Source organism: Otolemur garnettii, unplaced genomic scaffold (assembly GCF_000181295.1).
Source record: "Otolemur garnettii isolate 467f Iridium unplaced genomic scaffold, OtoGar3 scaffold00106, whole genome shotgun sequence".
Lineage (NCBI taxonomy): Eukaryota > Metazoa > Chordata > Mammalia > Primates > Galagidae > Otolemur > Otolemur garnettii.
In genome coordinates this window covers 6,636,103-6,651,901 of record NW_003852501.1, presented here as the reverse complement: position 1 = coordinate 6,651,901, position 15,799 = coordinate 6,636,103, and the positions used below count along the sequence as shown (strand labels likewise).

Here is a 15,799-nt window from a genome sequence, read left to right as displayed (position 1 = left end):
CTGCTGTTACATCAGTGTCAGCATTAGATTCTCATAAAAGCATGAACTCTACTGTCAACCGCACATGCAAGGAATCTGGCTGTGTGCTCCTTCTGAGAATCTAATGCCCACCCACATCCCCGCCATCTGTGGAAAACTGTCTCCCATGAAACTGGTCCCTGATGCCAAAAAGGCTGACCACTAATCTAAGGGATGACAGGGCAGGGGACAGGCAGGGAAGGCAGGAATATAACGGAGGGACCCAGTGAAGAGAGTAAGTCACTTCTGCTTGAAATTATAAAAACTGAGACAGAGTATTCTTAAAATACATGAAATCAAACACACAGATTAATCCACCATATCTGTGAGCCTCCTGTATTTTGGCCAAAAGAAGAGAAATACTACTTAATGAACTTGTTATAAAATTAATGGTACAAGTTATAATAGTTTCAAAAAGCATTTGAAAGAATTTTTAAATCACACATGAATAACAGGGTCCTAAAGACAATCCGTTAATGAGAGGAGACTGCTTAAGTTTTCAAGATTGGCAGTTTAGGAAGACAACTGTGTTCTGTCAAAGTGTGACTCACAGTGAATAACTTGCTGAAGGATCCGCAGATCTGACTCAATATTCCAACACTCATATTCCTAATAAGTCACTTCCTAATTTTTAGTAAGTCATCTTTAAAAAACTAATATACGACCAAAAAATTAAATAATAGGATAAAAACTAACCTTTCAGAAAGTCTGTCTGATAGTTTCTCAAGGAACTGCATGACAGTCTCTAAAAATGAAATTTGAAAAAAAAATCTGCAATTAGGTGAAATACAATGAACATATAATAACGTATATACTACAATTCCATTAAAGTGATGATTTTCAAAGGGAAGTAGGTTGCTAACATATACTATGCATATAATAAATATTTCTAGCTGACAATGATCTCTTAGCCAGAAAAACAAATTAATTTGACAGTAATAATCCAAAGCCTTCCATAATATCCCCAAATTAAGAGTTACTAGGAAGCTAGAAGAAAAGAAAAAATTTCAATGTGTTCCAATTTATTCATATTCAGAAAATTTAAAAATTAGTTTCTTAGATTTGTCTGGCATTTTCTAAGTTTTAAAGAGATAGCTAGACTCTGATTTGTTCATGAAAATCACTATAGTTTAGAAGTATAATTTGCTGAAACAGTTTTAAAAATCAATGTTTTTCTGGATAACTACTTGTATTTTTATATACAACTGCAGAATAATGTACTCAGGATCAATACCAGAAGAAAATAGAAAATCAGAACATTAAAAATGTAAGTTCTGGCTCGGCGCCTATAGCTCAACCGGCTAAGGCGCCAGCCACGTACACCTAAGGTGGTGGGTTCGAATCCCCAGCCCGGACCCGCCAAACAACAATGATGGCTGCAACCAAAAAATAGCCGGGCGTTGTGGCGGGCGCCTGTGGTCCCAGCTACTTGGGAGGCGGAGGCAGGAGACTCGCTTGAGCCCAGGAGTTGGAGGTTGCTGTGAGCTGTAATGCCACAGCACTCTGCCCAGGGGGACAGCTTGAGGCTCTGTCTCAAAAAAAAAAAAAAAAAAGTAAGTTCTGATCAAATTTTTTTAAGTATGTATTAATATACTTCATTATACTTTACAAATCCATAAAGGTAATGGAGTAGTATTACCACTGTTTCCCACGATAGGACTGTTTCATGTGTATATTGTATTTAGCACTTTTTGCCACTGGCTCATGTGTGTAGAGCTTGCATATGTATTTTAGTTTGCTTCAAACATTGTTTTTATATTTTCCAGATGATCTTTTATATGGTTTTAGGTTCCTTGCCCTCTCTTCAATTTAAGTTATCTCCTTTCTGAGTTAAATAAAAGGCTAAGGACAGAATGAAGGTTAACCTAAACCAAAACCACAGGGCTTCTCGCCGCTGCCAATACTTAACAAGCCTTGTACGGGGTACATACTAATTCTAAAAGCACTGCCTCGTGTGCTGTATTAAACAGGACTGGGAATTTCACGGAAAAAACACTGTTGTTTAGTCAAACATGAGATTTCATTTCAGGATATCATACTAGCTGCCATATAAACTTCTTCACATAAATCTCTGTCTATACTTTTTATTTCTTTTTTTAATTTCAGATTGATATGAGGGTACAAATGATTAGGTGACTTTGTTAAGTAAAGTTCAAGTTGCTTCCTATTTCTAAATAACCATAACCATGTTTTACTAACACTCACCCATTTTGTTTCTTTAGTCATCTTACATGTGAAGAATCTACCTCAATTTATCTACCTGGCATACTGTTATATTAAACGACTAAATTTGGGAACCCCTGAAAATAACTAGATGCCGCACTCCACAGCTACATTCTATCTTGCTAGTCACGTGACTGCCCACCCCGCTTCTCCCCAGGAGCCCCCTTTAACTTCTCTGCCCTCCCTGCTGACCGCACACCATTCCCTCACTATGCACCTCATGAAACCTGGAACAGCCACGCAGGCATCTGACAAACCTCCCAAGCTCCTAAAATCCCAGGACACTGTTTTGTCTATAACACTCAACTGGCACTGAAAATGGGCCAACCTGTATTTATTATCTCTATATGTATACATCTGGCCCCTCAAATAAATTTTAAATCCCTCAAGAACATAGGGCTCATGCTACAATATGTCAAATGGCCTCCTGGCAAAATATCACTCCATCAAACACTTAGTGAGCAAGGGTTATTTCCCAGGATTGGCATCTGTATTAGCTGCTGCAGACCCATGAGCTCCAAGCCACAGTGCCTGAGCCTGTGGGAAAGCCCAGTCCCCTTCACCTTTGCCCTGCATTGAAGTCAGCTGATCACTCTCTTCTCCTTAAGACATTTCTTTTGTGTGTCACCAGGACCACCCACTCTGTGCACTTTCCTCCTCTCTGGCTGACCATTACTTTTAGCAGCATTGACTGGTTCATCTCATATGCCTGACCTCTTAAACCTGGAGGGCCCCAGAGCTCAGTTCTTGGACTTCTGATCTTTAAGTACTCTCCTCTGGTAAACTCAGAGAGTCTCATGACTTTAAACAAAGATTCAAATTTATATCTCCAGCTCAGAACTCTCTATATGTCACAGTCACACACTTAACTGCCAACTCAATGCTGCCACTTACGCCTCAACTGTCTCTCAACCTGAATGAAACTAACTAAGCTCCTGTTCTTCTCTAGCTTAGCTAACATTAACTCACTCTTCCTAGTTGCTTAGTTCAAAAACCCTGACTCTCTTTAAAATGCTATATACATAGAATCTGATCACACCTTATCACTTTTACTGCTGCCACCTGGTCAAGATGCCATCATTTCTCATCATGGTTACTGCAAAATAGTTTCTGCCCTTGACCTCATTCATCAGTCTACTCTTAAAATCAGCAGCACACGACTTACATTAGCATCTAAATCAGATCATGTCAATGCTCTGCCCAAACCTCCCAGCGACTTCTCGTCACACTGGAGTCAAGGCCTCATCAGTCTGTTCCCACCTCTCACACTCTCCCCCACCTGCTCCAATGCAGCCACTCTGCCCTCTTTGCTTTTCCTCAAACAAGGCAGGCACTTTACTGCCTCAAGACTTTTGCACTTTGCACTTTGCCTCTACCTAGAACTTTCTCCCCCCAGAGAGCCACAGCCTCAGTCCTCTGATAAGAGCATGGCCACCTGTCACATTCTATCAGTGTACCGTCCCTGACAATGCTGCCTAAAACCGCACACCATGTCACACACTCATATCCTTTATCTCTGCCCTTATTCTGTTTTCTCTGCAATCTGTATTAACAACATACTATATATATATATTTTTTTTTGAGACAAGAGTCTCACCATATTGCCCTTGGTAGAGGGCCATGGTGTCACAGTGTACAGCAACCTCAAACTCTTGGGCTTAAGAGATTCTTTTGCCTCAGCTTCCCAAGTACCTGGGACTACAGGCACCCACCACAACACCTGGGCTATTTTTTGGTTGTAGTTGTCATGGTTTAGCAGGCACAGTTTGAATCTACTAGCCCCGATGTGAGTGGCCAACGCCCTAACCACTGAGCACCAGGCAACAAGCCAACATACTGTATACTTTCATACCTATTTACTTTATTCTTAACTATCTTCCCTCACAACAATGCAAACTGCATAAGGGCAGAAATTTCCAACTGCTTTATATGTGGATTTATTTCCAGAGCCTAGAATAATACCTGACGTGTAGTAGGCACTCAGTAAATATTTATTGAAACAATGAATGAAAACAGAGGATATAGATGATATAAAAGACAGGGTATTCGGTCTCAAGCAGCCTACAGAAAGCTGTAAATTTAGACTATGTGTTTAAGTTTCTGTTCTGCCACTTTTTAGCAATATAACTTACCCTTAGATTCCTTATCTGTGGCATGGCCACAAAGACTCTGAATAAGACTTCAGAGAAATTAAATGAAAATAATGACAGAGTAAACATGGAATAATGTTCTAATATTATTTTATATAATGATAATATAAAAATTAAAATATAATACCACTAAAATCAAATTGGTAACATCAGTAATCACAGAAAATACATGCAATAAAAAATACACATAAAATAGGTGGTGCCTGTGGCTAAAAGGAGTAGGGCACCAGCCCCATATGCCAGAGGTGGTGAGTTCAAACCCAGCCCCGGCCAAAAACTGCAAAAAAAAAACCCCAAAAACATAAAATGCATAACATATACACAATGTTTACTTAGGAACTAAATTACATGAGGCAAACTGTAAGTGCTTTAAAGGTCTGAGAACAAGGATGGTGCCTGTGGCTCAAAGGAGTAGGGTGCTGGCCCCATATGTCAGAGGTGGCGGAAAAAAGTCTGAGAACAAGAGAGTCCAAGGAAAGTGTCAAAATTTAACAGGCCTCATGAAAGAGGCTGGTTTTGAGCTGAGCCCTGAAAAACTGGCTAAGAATTTAACAGCTTTATCCCCCCATGTGAAATTAAAAACAAAAGATTTTAACATATTAGGAGGAAGCTGTTCCCCATGCAAAAATGACATGAGCAACAGCACCCAGGCTGAGTGTGACGTGCCTGTGGCTTAATAGAAGGCCTTGATGGGTAGAGAGAAATAAATGGCTGATTATGAAAGGGCATTAAAATTGGGTGGATTTAAGAGAATTTTTAAGGACTTAAACACAAACACAAATATAGAAGGTATAAAGACAGGATAGAATAAAGGATGTGATCTTCCCCCAAACAGAACTCATTTCCAGTGTTCCCCCATCCATGAAGGGAATGTACATCCAGATGCACAACCAGAAACCACAGGCATCTGTCACAGTGTCTCCTCCTCCCTTTCATCCTATTACCACATTTTGTAACTTGAACCTCTCTATTTAAAAACTTTTTGGTGTAGCGACAAAGTCTTGATATGTTGCTGAGCCGGATTCATAACTTCAGTTGCTTTAAGTCCACTTGCATATAAAAATAAGATTGCAACCCCTTCTTTCTTCTGATTTCTATTTGCTTGAAAAACTGTTTTCCATCCCTTAACCCTGAGTCTCAATTTGTCCTTCAAGGTTTGGTGCATTTCCTAGAGACAGAAAATGGATGGCTTGTGCTTTTTTTACACAATCAGCTAGCCCATGCCTTTTTCAGTGGGGAATTCAAGCCATTAACATTTATTGAGAGAATTGATAAGTATGGTAGAGCTCTATTCATCTTATTTTGTGAGAGTCCATTGCATAGTTTTATCCTTCACACCACTGTGGAAGCTAGGTTTTCATCTTTAGCTTCTGAGTGTTTACCTTGCTTGTGGTCTATTGTGATAAGTCAGTGTTGAGAACAGGTCTATGTATTTCCTGTAGAGTTAGTCTTCTTGTGGTGAATTTTCTTAATGTTTGCATATCAGCAAAAGATTTGATTTTTCTCCATCACTTTCCAGGCTTAGTTTAGCAGGATACAGAATTCTGGGCTGAAAACTGCTTTGTTTAAGAAGGTTAAAGGTTGATGATCATTCTCTTCTGGCTTGGAAAGTTTTGGTTGAAAAGTCTCCTGTCACCCTAATGGATCTGCCCTATTTGTCAGTTGGCACTTTCTCCTACATGCTTGCAGAATTTTATTCTTTGTCTTGACTTTGGACAGGTTCACTACAATGTGTCCTAGAGAAACTCTGTTTGAGTTGAGGTGACCCGGGGTTCAATACCCCTCTGAAAGGAGTGTGTTATAATCTTTAGTGAAACATGGGGAGTTTTCATTTATCATATCTTCCAGCAGGACTTCCATTCCTTTGGGATAATCTTCTGCTTCAGGGATCCCTATAATTTATATCTTTGAACACATCATGAAGTCCTGTAATTCTCTGAATGATTGTTCTGCTTTCTCTCTCTTCTTTTTTGCCTCTTTGCTTGGGTTAATTCATGAACGTTATCCTCTAGCTCTGAGATTCTTTCTTCTCCATGGCCTAATCTGTTATTGATACTTTCTATTGCAATTTCAAATTCCCTGATAACTCCTCCATTTTCTTAAGCTCCACCATATCCTTTCTATATTCTTCATGTCTTTCATCCATTCTTTTGGTTCTGTTTTTCCACTTTCTCATCAATTTCTTTATTGTCTTTATAATCCATATTTTAAATTCCCTTTCTGTCAATTCCATTAATTATTGATAGGTAGTGTTCTCTGCAGTAGCTCCCTCATGGTCCCTTGAGGGAGCTGTTCTGTTGGTTTTTCATGTTGCCAGAATTTTTTCTGTTGGTTCTTCCTCATGTGTTTTTTCTTCTTGTTCATCTCCTTGCCTTAATTTTTCCTTCTTACTGCCTCCTTCACTTTAAATTATCTTACCAGAGGTTAGGTGTTCAACTGGCCTCTTGGTATATGGCCAAAAAGAAGAAAAGGGTAAAGAGTAAGCAGGGAGAAAGAAGAGGAAAAGAAAAAAAAGAAGAAAACAAAAAGAAAAGAAAAAATATGGATGAAAGAAAAGAATTGATGAACAGGGGAGAAGGGGGACAGAAAGAGATTGAGAGCAACAAGAAATGGTGTTGTTTGGCATAGTGCTGTGGCCATTCCTGCAATTCACGGATTTGGGTGGGGGGGGGGGAATGGGCTGGGTAGATCCCCTAAAATCAGGAGCTCCTTACCAGCCTGAGCAAAGAAACGCCCTACCTCTGCCAAATATAGGAAGAGAAAGAAAAAACAAAAACAAGCAAGAAAAATTCAGCAGTGTGGACTTGCCAATACTGTTTTTCCAAAGGCCAAAGGTAGAGGGTCTACTCTCTAGACCAGTAGTTCTCAACCTTCTCAATGCTGTGACCCTTAAATACAGTTCCTGTGGGTCGCAAACTATTCCTGAGCAGTGAGAACCACTGCCCTAGCCCATGATCTCTTGACCTCCTTAAGACAGATCACGGCCATGACCGCTCAGCCAAACCAATGCCATGACACCCCAGTACTCAGAGAAAAGAGAAAAAAATAAGGATAGATAAGGAAAATTAAAAATATGGATATACCAGATAAAGAATAAAGAGGGAAAATTAAAGACATAAAAAAAGCAGAGGCGATCTTGGCTGTTGTATGAGAAATTTATGTGGGAAAGATGAGAAAAGTAGAAAAGTTTCTACTGAAAGAGAGAAAAAAGGAGAGAAGTAACAGAGAATAAATGGATCTGAAATAACATAACAAAAATATAGGAGCCCTTGCTCTTGAAGAAAGTAAAAACAGAAATTAAGAATACAACCAACCAAACAAATTAGCAAAAACAAAACAAAACAAACTCAGATAACCAAAAACAACAACAACCTCAACAACAGAGAAGAGAAATGAAAAAAAATCTTAAAAAAAAGAAGGAGAAAAATATTGCAGAAGGGAGCAACAATAATAGGATCTAGGTTGAACTCAAACTCCTGAGATCAAGTGATCCTACTGCCTTGGCCTCCTGCATAGCTAGGACACTAACCCCACTGACCTCCAAGATCTTTAATCTACACAGCACAACCATCGCAATCACCCTACTCCTAGACCCACAACTCCCTGCCTAAATTACAACTGAATTTTTTTTCAGAGTCTTGCTCTGTTGCCCAGGCTAGAGTGCAGGGATGTCATCATATCATCATAGTTACCTCAGACCCCAACTCCTAGACTCAAGCAATCCTCCTGCCTCAGCCTCCAAAAGTGCTGGGACTACAGGCTTGAGCCACTTCACTCAGCCAACAATTGGAAATTAATAAATGTTTTTGAAAAAAATTATATACATGCATGCTTTTACTGTGTAACATTTTATCTTACATATTGTTTAATCATAATGAACTCAACATAGCATAAGACAAGTTTATCACAAACCCAAGGACAGACATTTCTCTCCCATCCACCATACCTACCACAAACCTTCCCAAGTAGTACCCTTCCCTCTGAAAAGCACACTTGTGTGTTTTTATATGGCTTACATTAAACATTAACTTTAGTAAAAATATTGATCTTTCATCTTCTCACCCTACTTAATTTTATTAGATTGATCACAGAAACTAGTTGAGTCAAAATGAAAATAATCTGAACTAGCATCAAATGAAATTTTAAGTTATGATTTTCTTTCAAAATGCATGATATATGTACCAAATTATGAGCTCTCCTTAAAAACCATTCCCATTAAAACATGTAGAAGATCTCAATAAGTGGTACTCTGAGCATACTGAAAATTGAACACTAACTTATAGATGGTTTAAAATTAGAAGTTGTTTCATAAACACCCAATTGTGTCCTTAAAAGTTGAATAAACAGGCTTACCTGGATTTTTAGCTATTGTTCCCTGGAGAGCTCTGTGGGAAAATGTAGAATACCCTACTAACTTTGCCAGAAGATCTCTATTGCTCAGCAATTCTTCTAAACATTTCAGTTGACCAGTGTTGGGATAAAGAAAAATTTTATAAGCAGCTTCTCGTACCTGTATTTAAAAAATGAACAGGAAACGGTATCAGTATCATAACGAAGTCCTTCCCAACAATAACACAGGCTAATGTTCACCACTTTATCTGCACATAGTAATTGCTTTCAAAATAATGTAAGTTTACACAAAATGAATAAAGCTTTTAGAGCTACAAACTATCATGGGATATAACAGCATACTTGACTAGAGCTTTGGAGTCTGTTCTAGAGGATGTTGGGACAAACTTTTACCCAACACACATATCTCTATGCCATAAAGCACCTCTAACCAGGTAAAGATAGTATGTATTAAAAAGTCTCAGTCATCTAGAACGTCAATCACTATTGTTATCATACCTTACAAATAAGGGCTTCTTTATGAAGCCCAAGTAGTTAAACTATTTTCATTATTCAAAGCATTTATGGAATTAATGATCTCAAAAATTACATTTTTAAGGCTTAGTATGTTTAAGCCAAGTTACATTTTTAAGCGTTTTTAGGGGTGTAATTTTTACTAAATTTTGGATTAAAACAGCACACAGATGAACCCTAAACAATAAAGATAATAAAATATACTTACCAAGTCATCTGATGCTTCTGCATGGAGACCATCAATTATTACATGATTCCCATCAGATATAAAGTTATGGCGAACGTGTTCTGGTAAGAGATGCTTCTCAATCTTGTTGGGAAAGTTGGTTCCCATAAGAAATGCACTACTCAAATCCAAAATTTTAACATTAAGGTCCACTGCTCTTTTACGCTGTATGTGGGGAGAAGAGAAATTACCTAAAGGCATTTCAAATTAGTATTTTATAATTAATTTAAAAGATAAACTAAAAAGGTGGCAAATAACTATACATATTATTGAATTATATAACTTCATAACATATTCTATTAAATAAAATTAATATATTAAATATATTTGTTATAAATGTATAATATACACTATAATAATTCTATTTTTGACAGATAAATTTAATATCCTGACAAGAAAATTATCCTTATTGTGTTCTAATACCTCTATGTTTAAGATTTACTTAATTTCTATTTCCATGCTTTAAGATTCACATGACTCCTAAAGTTCTATTTTATGTCTAGGTTGTATAACTAATCTTTGAAATTACCAATGTTAAAAATACAGAACCTTCCTCAGTCCCCACTGCCCAAAATCACTTTGTTGAGTAAATCAAGAGAACAGTGGGATGGTGAGATCTATTTAATACAATGCTTTAAAAAATTAACTATTTGAAGGCAGATTAGAAAAGATAATTAGTCTTAAAAGATGGCATACAGGACAGAGGGAAAGAAAAGTCATTAATACAGTTCTCTTCACAAAAGTATAGTGAACATCCAGACAGGAAAAGTACATTTCAGAAGTTCTGATTTTGCAGATGCCTGAGCTGCTGCAGAGAAATAGCAGCAGAGCAGTGAGAAGCAGACTGGAGCCCCAGAGGGCAGGACCCTGTCTTCTACTCCTTGGTTCTCAGCATATGGCACATGGACTTGGCACCCGCCAGGTCCTCAGCAGGTCACTGATGAGGATAGTGCTGGCACCCCCTTGTAGGTTTAATCTTCAGCCATACCTTTACAATACATAATCTCCTATGAAAATGTATATTATCAAAAAAGTTACCACAGATGTTTTGAGAGGAAATATTTGGACCACAAACAGGGGTACAAATAATTAGTCAGGCTTATTGGAAGACAAAGGACAGGTTATTCATTATGAAAAATCTTGACAGCTTTCTGGATGGGGTTCCTGAGAAGCTTCAGGTGAAAGTATATACAAATCTTTCTGGCAGCTGTGAGGTTTGATAGCTATTAATAGATTCTATCTAAGCTGTACTATGCTCTTAAAAAATGACTGAGCAGCTCTAATATACTTTTAAAAGATAAATACATCAGATGCAGATATATGCTTGATAAGATGCTGAAAACAATTCAATGTATTAATAACCTCAAATTTTTCAATACAAAAAATTCAAACTTCATAGGAAAAATACGTTTGCAGAGATTCCAACATCTTTGTTGTTGTTATTTTCTTTTATTTTTTCTTTTAATTGGAAAGTGCATTTATTTCAGGTTAATGTGAAGGTACAAACAACCAAGTCAAAATATTTGATTTTGTTAGGTAGAATCCCTCTTGTATGTCCCACACTCAAAAGGTGTGCACAACACCCCCACACCGCGCCCATTCAGTGAGAGCACCCCATCCAACAGTCCAGATTTCTCTTTGCCTATTTTGTTTCTGACGTGGCCATTCATCGCCACCTAATGGTAACTAGTGGAATAACATAAAGGATGACCAAGATCTAGAAATAACATTAGTTCCAAAATTTTCCAAGGCTTTACTATGAAAAATAAAAAGTTAAAATGTGATAAAAATTAATTATTTCGAAGACTTTATCATTTAATAAAATCCCGAGGGGGAAAAAAACGTAGTTCACTTCCTGACTTCAATGATTTGCTAAGTATATCATTTCAGCACTCTGAGATAACAACTGTTAATAAATGGGTAGTACTCTGAACTCTCTATAAATTCTATGAAATTGTTTAAGTGATTATTTAAAAATAGACATTTCTATTAATTTTAAGCTTTTAATATATTCATGTGAGACCTTAAAATAAAAATTTAAATGAGAAACTGGAAGGAATACAGGCTAAATGATTTGTAGATGTTAGTGTGGCTTTGTTTTATGATTTATCTTTTTAAAAATGTAACACGTCTTCCTTATATCCTGTCGTAATGGAGCACCTTTGAGAACAGACATGGAAGCTACAAGAGAATTTAGCAGGTCTACTTTATTTGCATCTTTAATGTTGATGGTTCCTTAGGGAGTGGCTTGCTGGGAAAGAGCAGCCATCCTGTAGGAACACATGGTAGATAAAAGCAGCAACGTTTATGCAGGTGAAATTGAACATATACAATTCATCAACAAAGTTCAAAATTATCTTTCATGAGAATTACAATAAAACTACTAATACAGGCTCGGCGCCTATAGCTCAACCGGCTAAGGCGCCAGCCACGTACACCTAAGGTGGCGGGTTCGAATCCCCAGCCCGGACCCGCCAAACAATGACAGCTGCAACCAAAAAAATAGCCGAGTGTTGTGGCGGGCGCCTGTGGTCCCAGCTACTTGGGAGGCGGAGGCAGGAGACTCGCTTGAGCCCAGGAGTTGGAGGTTGCTGTGAGCTGTAATGCCACAGCACTCTACCCAGGGGGACAGCTTGAGGCTCTGTCTCAAAAAAAAAAAAAAAAACTACTAATACAGATTCTCTACTAGCAACCTTCCTTCTGAAGATACCAACTTGATGTACGTTAGCTAGCATTATTACAATTCAACATACATTCATCCAACATTATATTGAATCCAAAACTGGTATGCATTAAAAACCATGATCCATGCTCTCAGTCCTTGAAAGGCCTACGATTAGATAAGCAACGTAATAACAGCAACATCGATAAGAGGCAGTTAGAGATAAATGCCATATGAGTGAAATAAATGAAATGTGAGTTCAGATGAATGCAAAATTCCACCTGGGGACTGATAAAAGCTTCACACACAAGGTGGCCCAAAGGTGAAAACTTCCCAGGGATTTTAGCCAGGCAAACCCGGTGAACAGCACAGGAGAGACAGGCACCACGCACAGGGGAGGGCACCAGTGTGATAAAGTGCATGGGAGCTCAGGGAACATGGGAACTCGTGTTGCTGTAACTTTTCTGAACAATGGGAAATCACTGAAAGATTCTGAGCAGGAGACTAGTAATCAAATCAATGAATGGTTTGAGAAAACTAATCCAATGTTCGGAGACAGTAAGACTGACCAGCAGAAAGCCAATGGGCAGGGCTGGCAGTGTAGGTTCTCAAGTCCAGCAGGCTTCCAAAATTACCTTCCACAGTCTCTAGGTACCTCCATTCTATTTCATATAAAACAGGAATCACAGTACTGCCAACCCCAAAGTTGTGAAAGTGTGATGAAAAACATATACTTTTAAACAGTAAATGTTCTACTGATAGGAAGGCCTTTAGGACAGCCCAGGTATTTGGTGATGAGGATCAAGGCGATTTGTTTTTCCAGATGCAGACAGATGCAGGTCTAAAGGAACAATCCTAGGACTTGGCCAATAATTAAGATATGAGAATACTGGGAAGGGAAGAAATACAACCTGCCTGCCAAGCCTTATACTAGAGGTATTAACGAAGAACCAGTTTGGAGAGAGGCAAATTGGTCACTTTAGGCAATCTGAGTTTCCAGTAAAGCTCGTCACCCTCATGGGCTTCTGGGAAAGCATGCCTTGGTTCAAGGTCAGACTAGGAAAACCATGCTGAGCCCTGAAAGCCATGCAGACATGTCAGACATGTGAGTGGCTCCAACATGACCCAAACCCAGTGCCAATCAAATGATACATATCGTATGGGATAACATATCTCTAAGACCAAGACATTTTAATAAGCTAATTTCTTTGGTTCATAGGTAAGTAGCTTAATTATGGTATATTTATTAGGAAAAAAAAAATTCATCTCTAAAACAAACAAGCACAAAAACATACTAGGGTGCCCAATCTTCTTTTTCCCTGCCAGAAGAGTCATCTTGGACCACACAGTAAATACACAAATACTAACAGAAGCTGATGAGCAAAAAAGCAGTCCATGCACACTTTTTGTGATATTTGATACCACAGATAGGCAAAACAAGTCCTCACAAAATCATCCATGAGCCACAAAGCTGCAGACTGGACAGCCCAGGTAAGAAGGTTGGGGAGATGCTGAGGAACAGGCTGGTCTTCCAGTGCTATCAAGTCCCCTCCACCTTTTGTTCCCACCCCATTCTTCCAACCCGGAGCTTGATACTCTGCCTTTGGAGGTCACCTGCTAACAGCAGTGGCCAGCTCCTGCTTTCCACATCTGTTAAAACAAAGGATCTGAACAAACATAAACCTATGCTCACTACTTGAAGAACAAAAGTGTGTAGCTCTGTCAAAGACATGCATATTGTAAAAAGTACACTCATATAAAGGTCTTAGTGCCTGTACTTCTAATCTCCAATGACACCAGCTTTCCTATCAGTCTTTCCTGATATGGCCCAACTCATCTTAATTCCAGGACATCTAAAACACCAAAACTGTCTCATCTTTCTTAATTCTGAATTATCATAAAGTGACAGGACAACTTCCAGACAGTACTACATTCAAACCCCACTTAGAGAAGAATTTCATAACCTAAGCATTTTCATAATATGCAAATTCAAGCAACACATATGTGACAAGGACTATAGCAACAAAGATACCGACTGTCAGTAAAATGGGAAGAGTCAGAAAAAGAAGAAAGATTTACCTTTTCTTTGTCTAGATGGATTCCACTGATTTCAAAATCAAACATAAATAGTTCAGCCACTCTCCTACAAATAAAATGAGCCCCAAGTTATAACAAATAATAAAAATTACTAACGAAAATCAATTTTGTCTTTAAATAAATCAACCCTTTTGAACCTTGCTGCCAAAAGTTGCTTCAGCACATACACAATTTGTTTGTTTGTTTGTTTGTTTTAAACAAGGAGCTTAACATCCTAGAAGTCAGGCAAAACTCAGCCGCCTGGCGATTATGATTAGCTTTTCATGTATGAGCCTATTCCTCTATTCAGAGTACAAACCTGTGAAAACCACTATAGTAATTACTTATTTATTTCAACTCCAGCCAAATCCCAATAATTAAAAACATAAAACAGTTTTTCTACTTGGACAATTTTTCAAAGGCTCTCTGTATGAGATTTTCAGTTTTTCTTCCAACTAGTAGCAGCTATTTAGAATATTAAATTCTTTGATGCTGTGCCGGAAGCTGTACTTCTTGGCTAATGAGAATTGTTTTCTTTCTTTTTAATCCTACCTGATGCTTAGAATCAATTTCAAGTGTAACACCTTTTTTGGTCAACAATTTTTTCTTAGAGGCACTTTTTTTTTTTTTTTCTGGAGGTAAGTTAATCAAATACTTGATCTACTCTTTTGGCTTTCCTTGACTTTTCAAAATGGATGTATTTAACTTCCTGACTATTGTATCAAATGTACCTTGAATGAAGAGAATTACTTTTCTTCTAAAATTCTGAAAATTCAGCAGACCACATTAATAATTATTTTCTTTTCTAAATAAAGTACATCATTGAACCCATACCGTTCCCATCATCTCCACCTCTTGTCTCTCTCCCTAAATAGCCCAAAAAATATAACACAACCCTTTGTTCTCAAGCAAAGGTACTTTCTGTTTGTTTTAATGACAGGGGACAAAAAGATAGCAGGGGTTGAGAAATTGGGGCTGAGAATTTATAAGCTTATTATATTATATAATATAGGTTCATTGTGTAAGATAACTGTACTATAGAAATGTATAAAAAATCCAAGCCATTAATGGTAGCAAAGATAACCACTATTAAAATTCTTGTATATCCTTCCCATCTATTTTCCATGTTATATTACTTATGTAGAATAACTGGAATACAACTAGACTTTTGAATCTTGCTTTTTCTTGTATAATTAAATCACCGACATTGAACATTTCATCATATCTTTATTCTTCAAAAACCTGACTTTTGATGATTGTATTGCATCGTCATATGGACTACAAATGTTTTCATTTTTCCCACTCCCATAAACCATAATGTGACTAAAAAAAAATTGTTACATACATCTCTTTATCCTATTTCCCTAGGATAAATTCTAAGAAGTTAAATTGATCATAAAATATGCACATTGATAGATACTGCCAAATTGTCCTCCTTAAAGATTTATCAGTGTACGTTTAACTAGAAAGGTTCTGTTGGCTTGGTGCCTGTGGCTCAAGCCGCTAAGGCACCAGCCACATACACCTAAGGTGGCGGGTTCGAATCCCCAGCCCGGGCCTGCCAAACGACAATGATGGCTG

At 37.9% G+C, this 15,799-nt stretch overlaps 1 protein-coding gene across 4 annotated transcripts in view; it reads right to left on the bottom strand.

Moving 5' to 3' along the window:
- MIPEP (mitochondrial intermediate peptidase) overlaps positions 1 to 15,799 on the bottom strand; it is a 178,349-nt gene that overhangs the window by 145,242 nt on the left and 17,308 nt on the right. For all 4 annotated transcript variants that reach the window (XR_002775000.1, XR_002774999.1, XR_002775001.1 and 1 more), the window contains exons 5-8: positions 14,222 to 14,285; positions 9,463 to 9,645; positions 8,745 to 8,901; positions 715 to 763 (exon numbers count right to left, since the gene is read on the bottom strand). Coding sequence is in view for 1 of the 4 variants with exons in the window: in XM_003796717.2 (XP_003796765.1) it covers positions 715 to 763; positions 8,745 to 8,901; positions 9,463 to 9,645; positions 14,222 to 14,285 (453 nt within the window). In the remaining 3 variants the exon portion in view is untranslated. The remainder of the gene's footprint in view (positions 1 to 714; positions 764 to 8,744; positions 8,902 to 9,462; positions 9,646 to 14,221; positions 14,286 to 15,799) is intronic.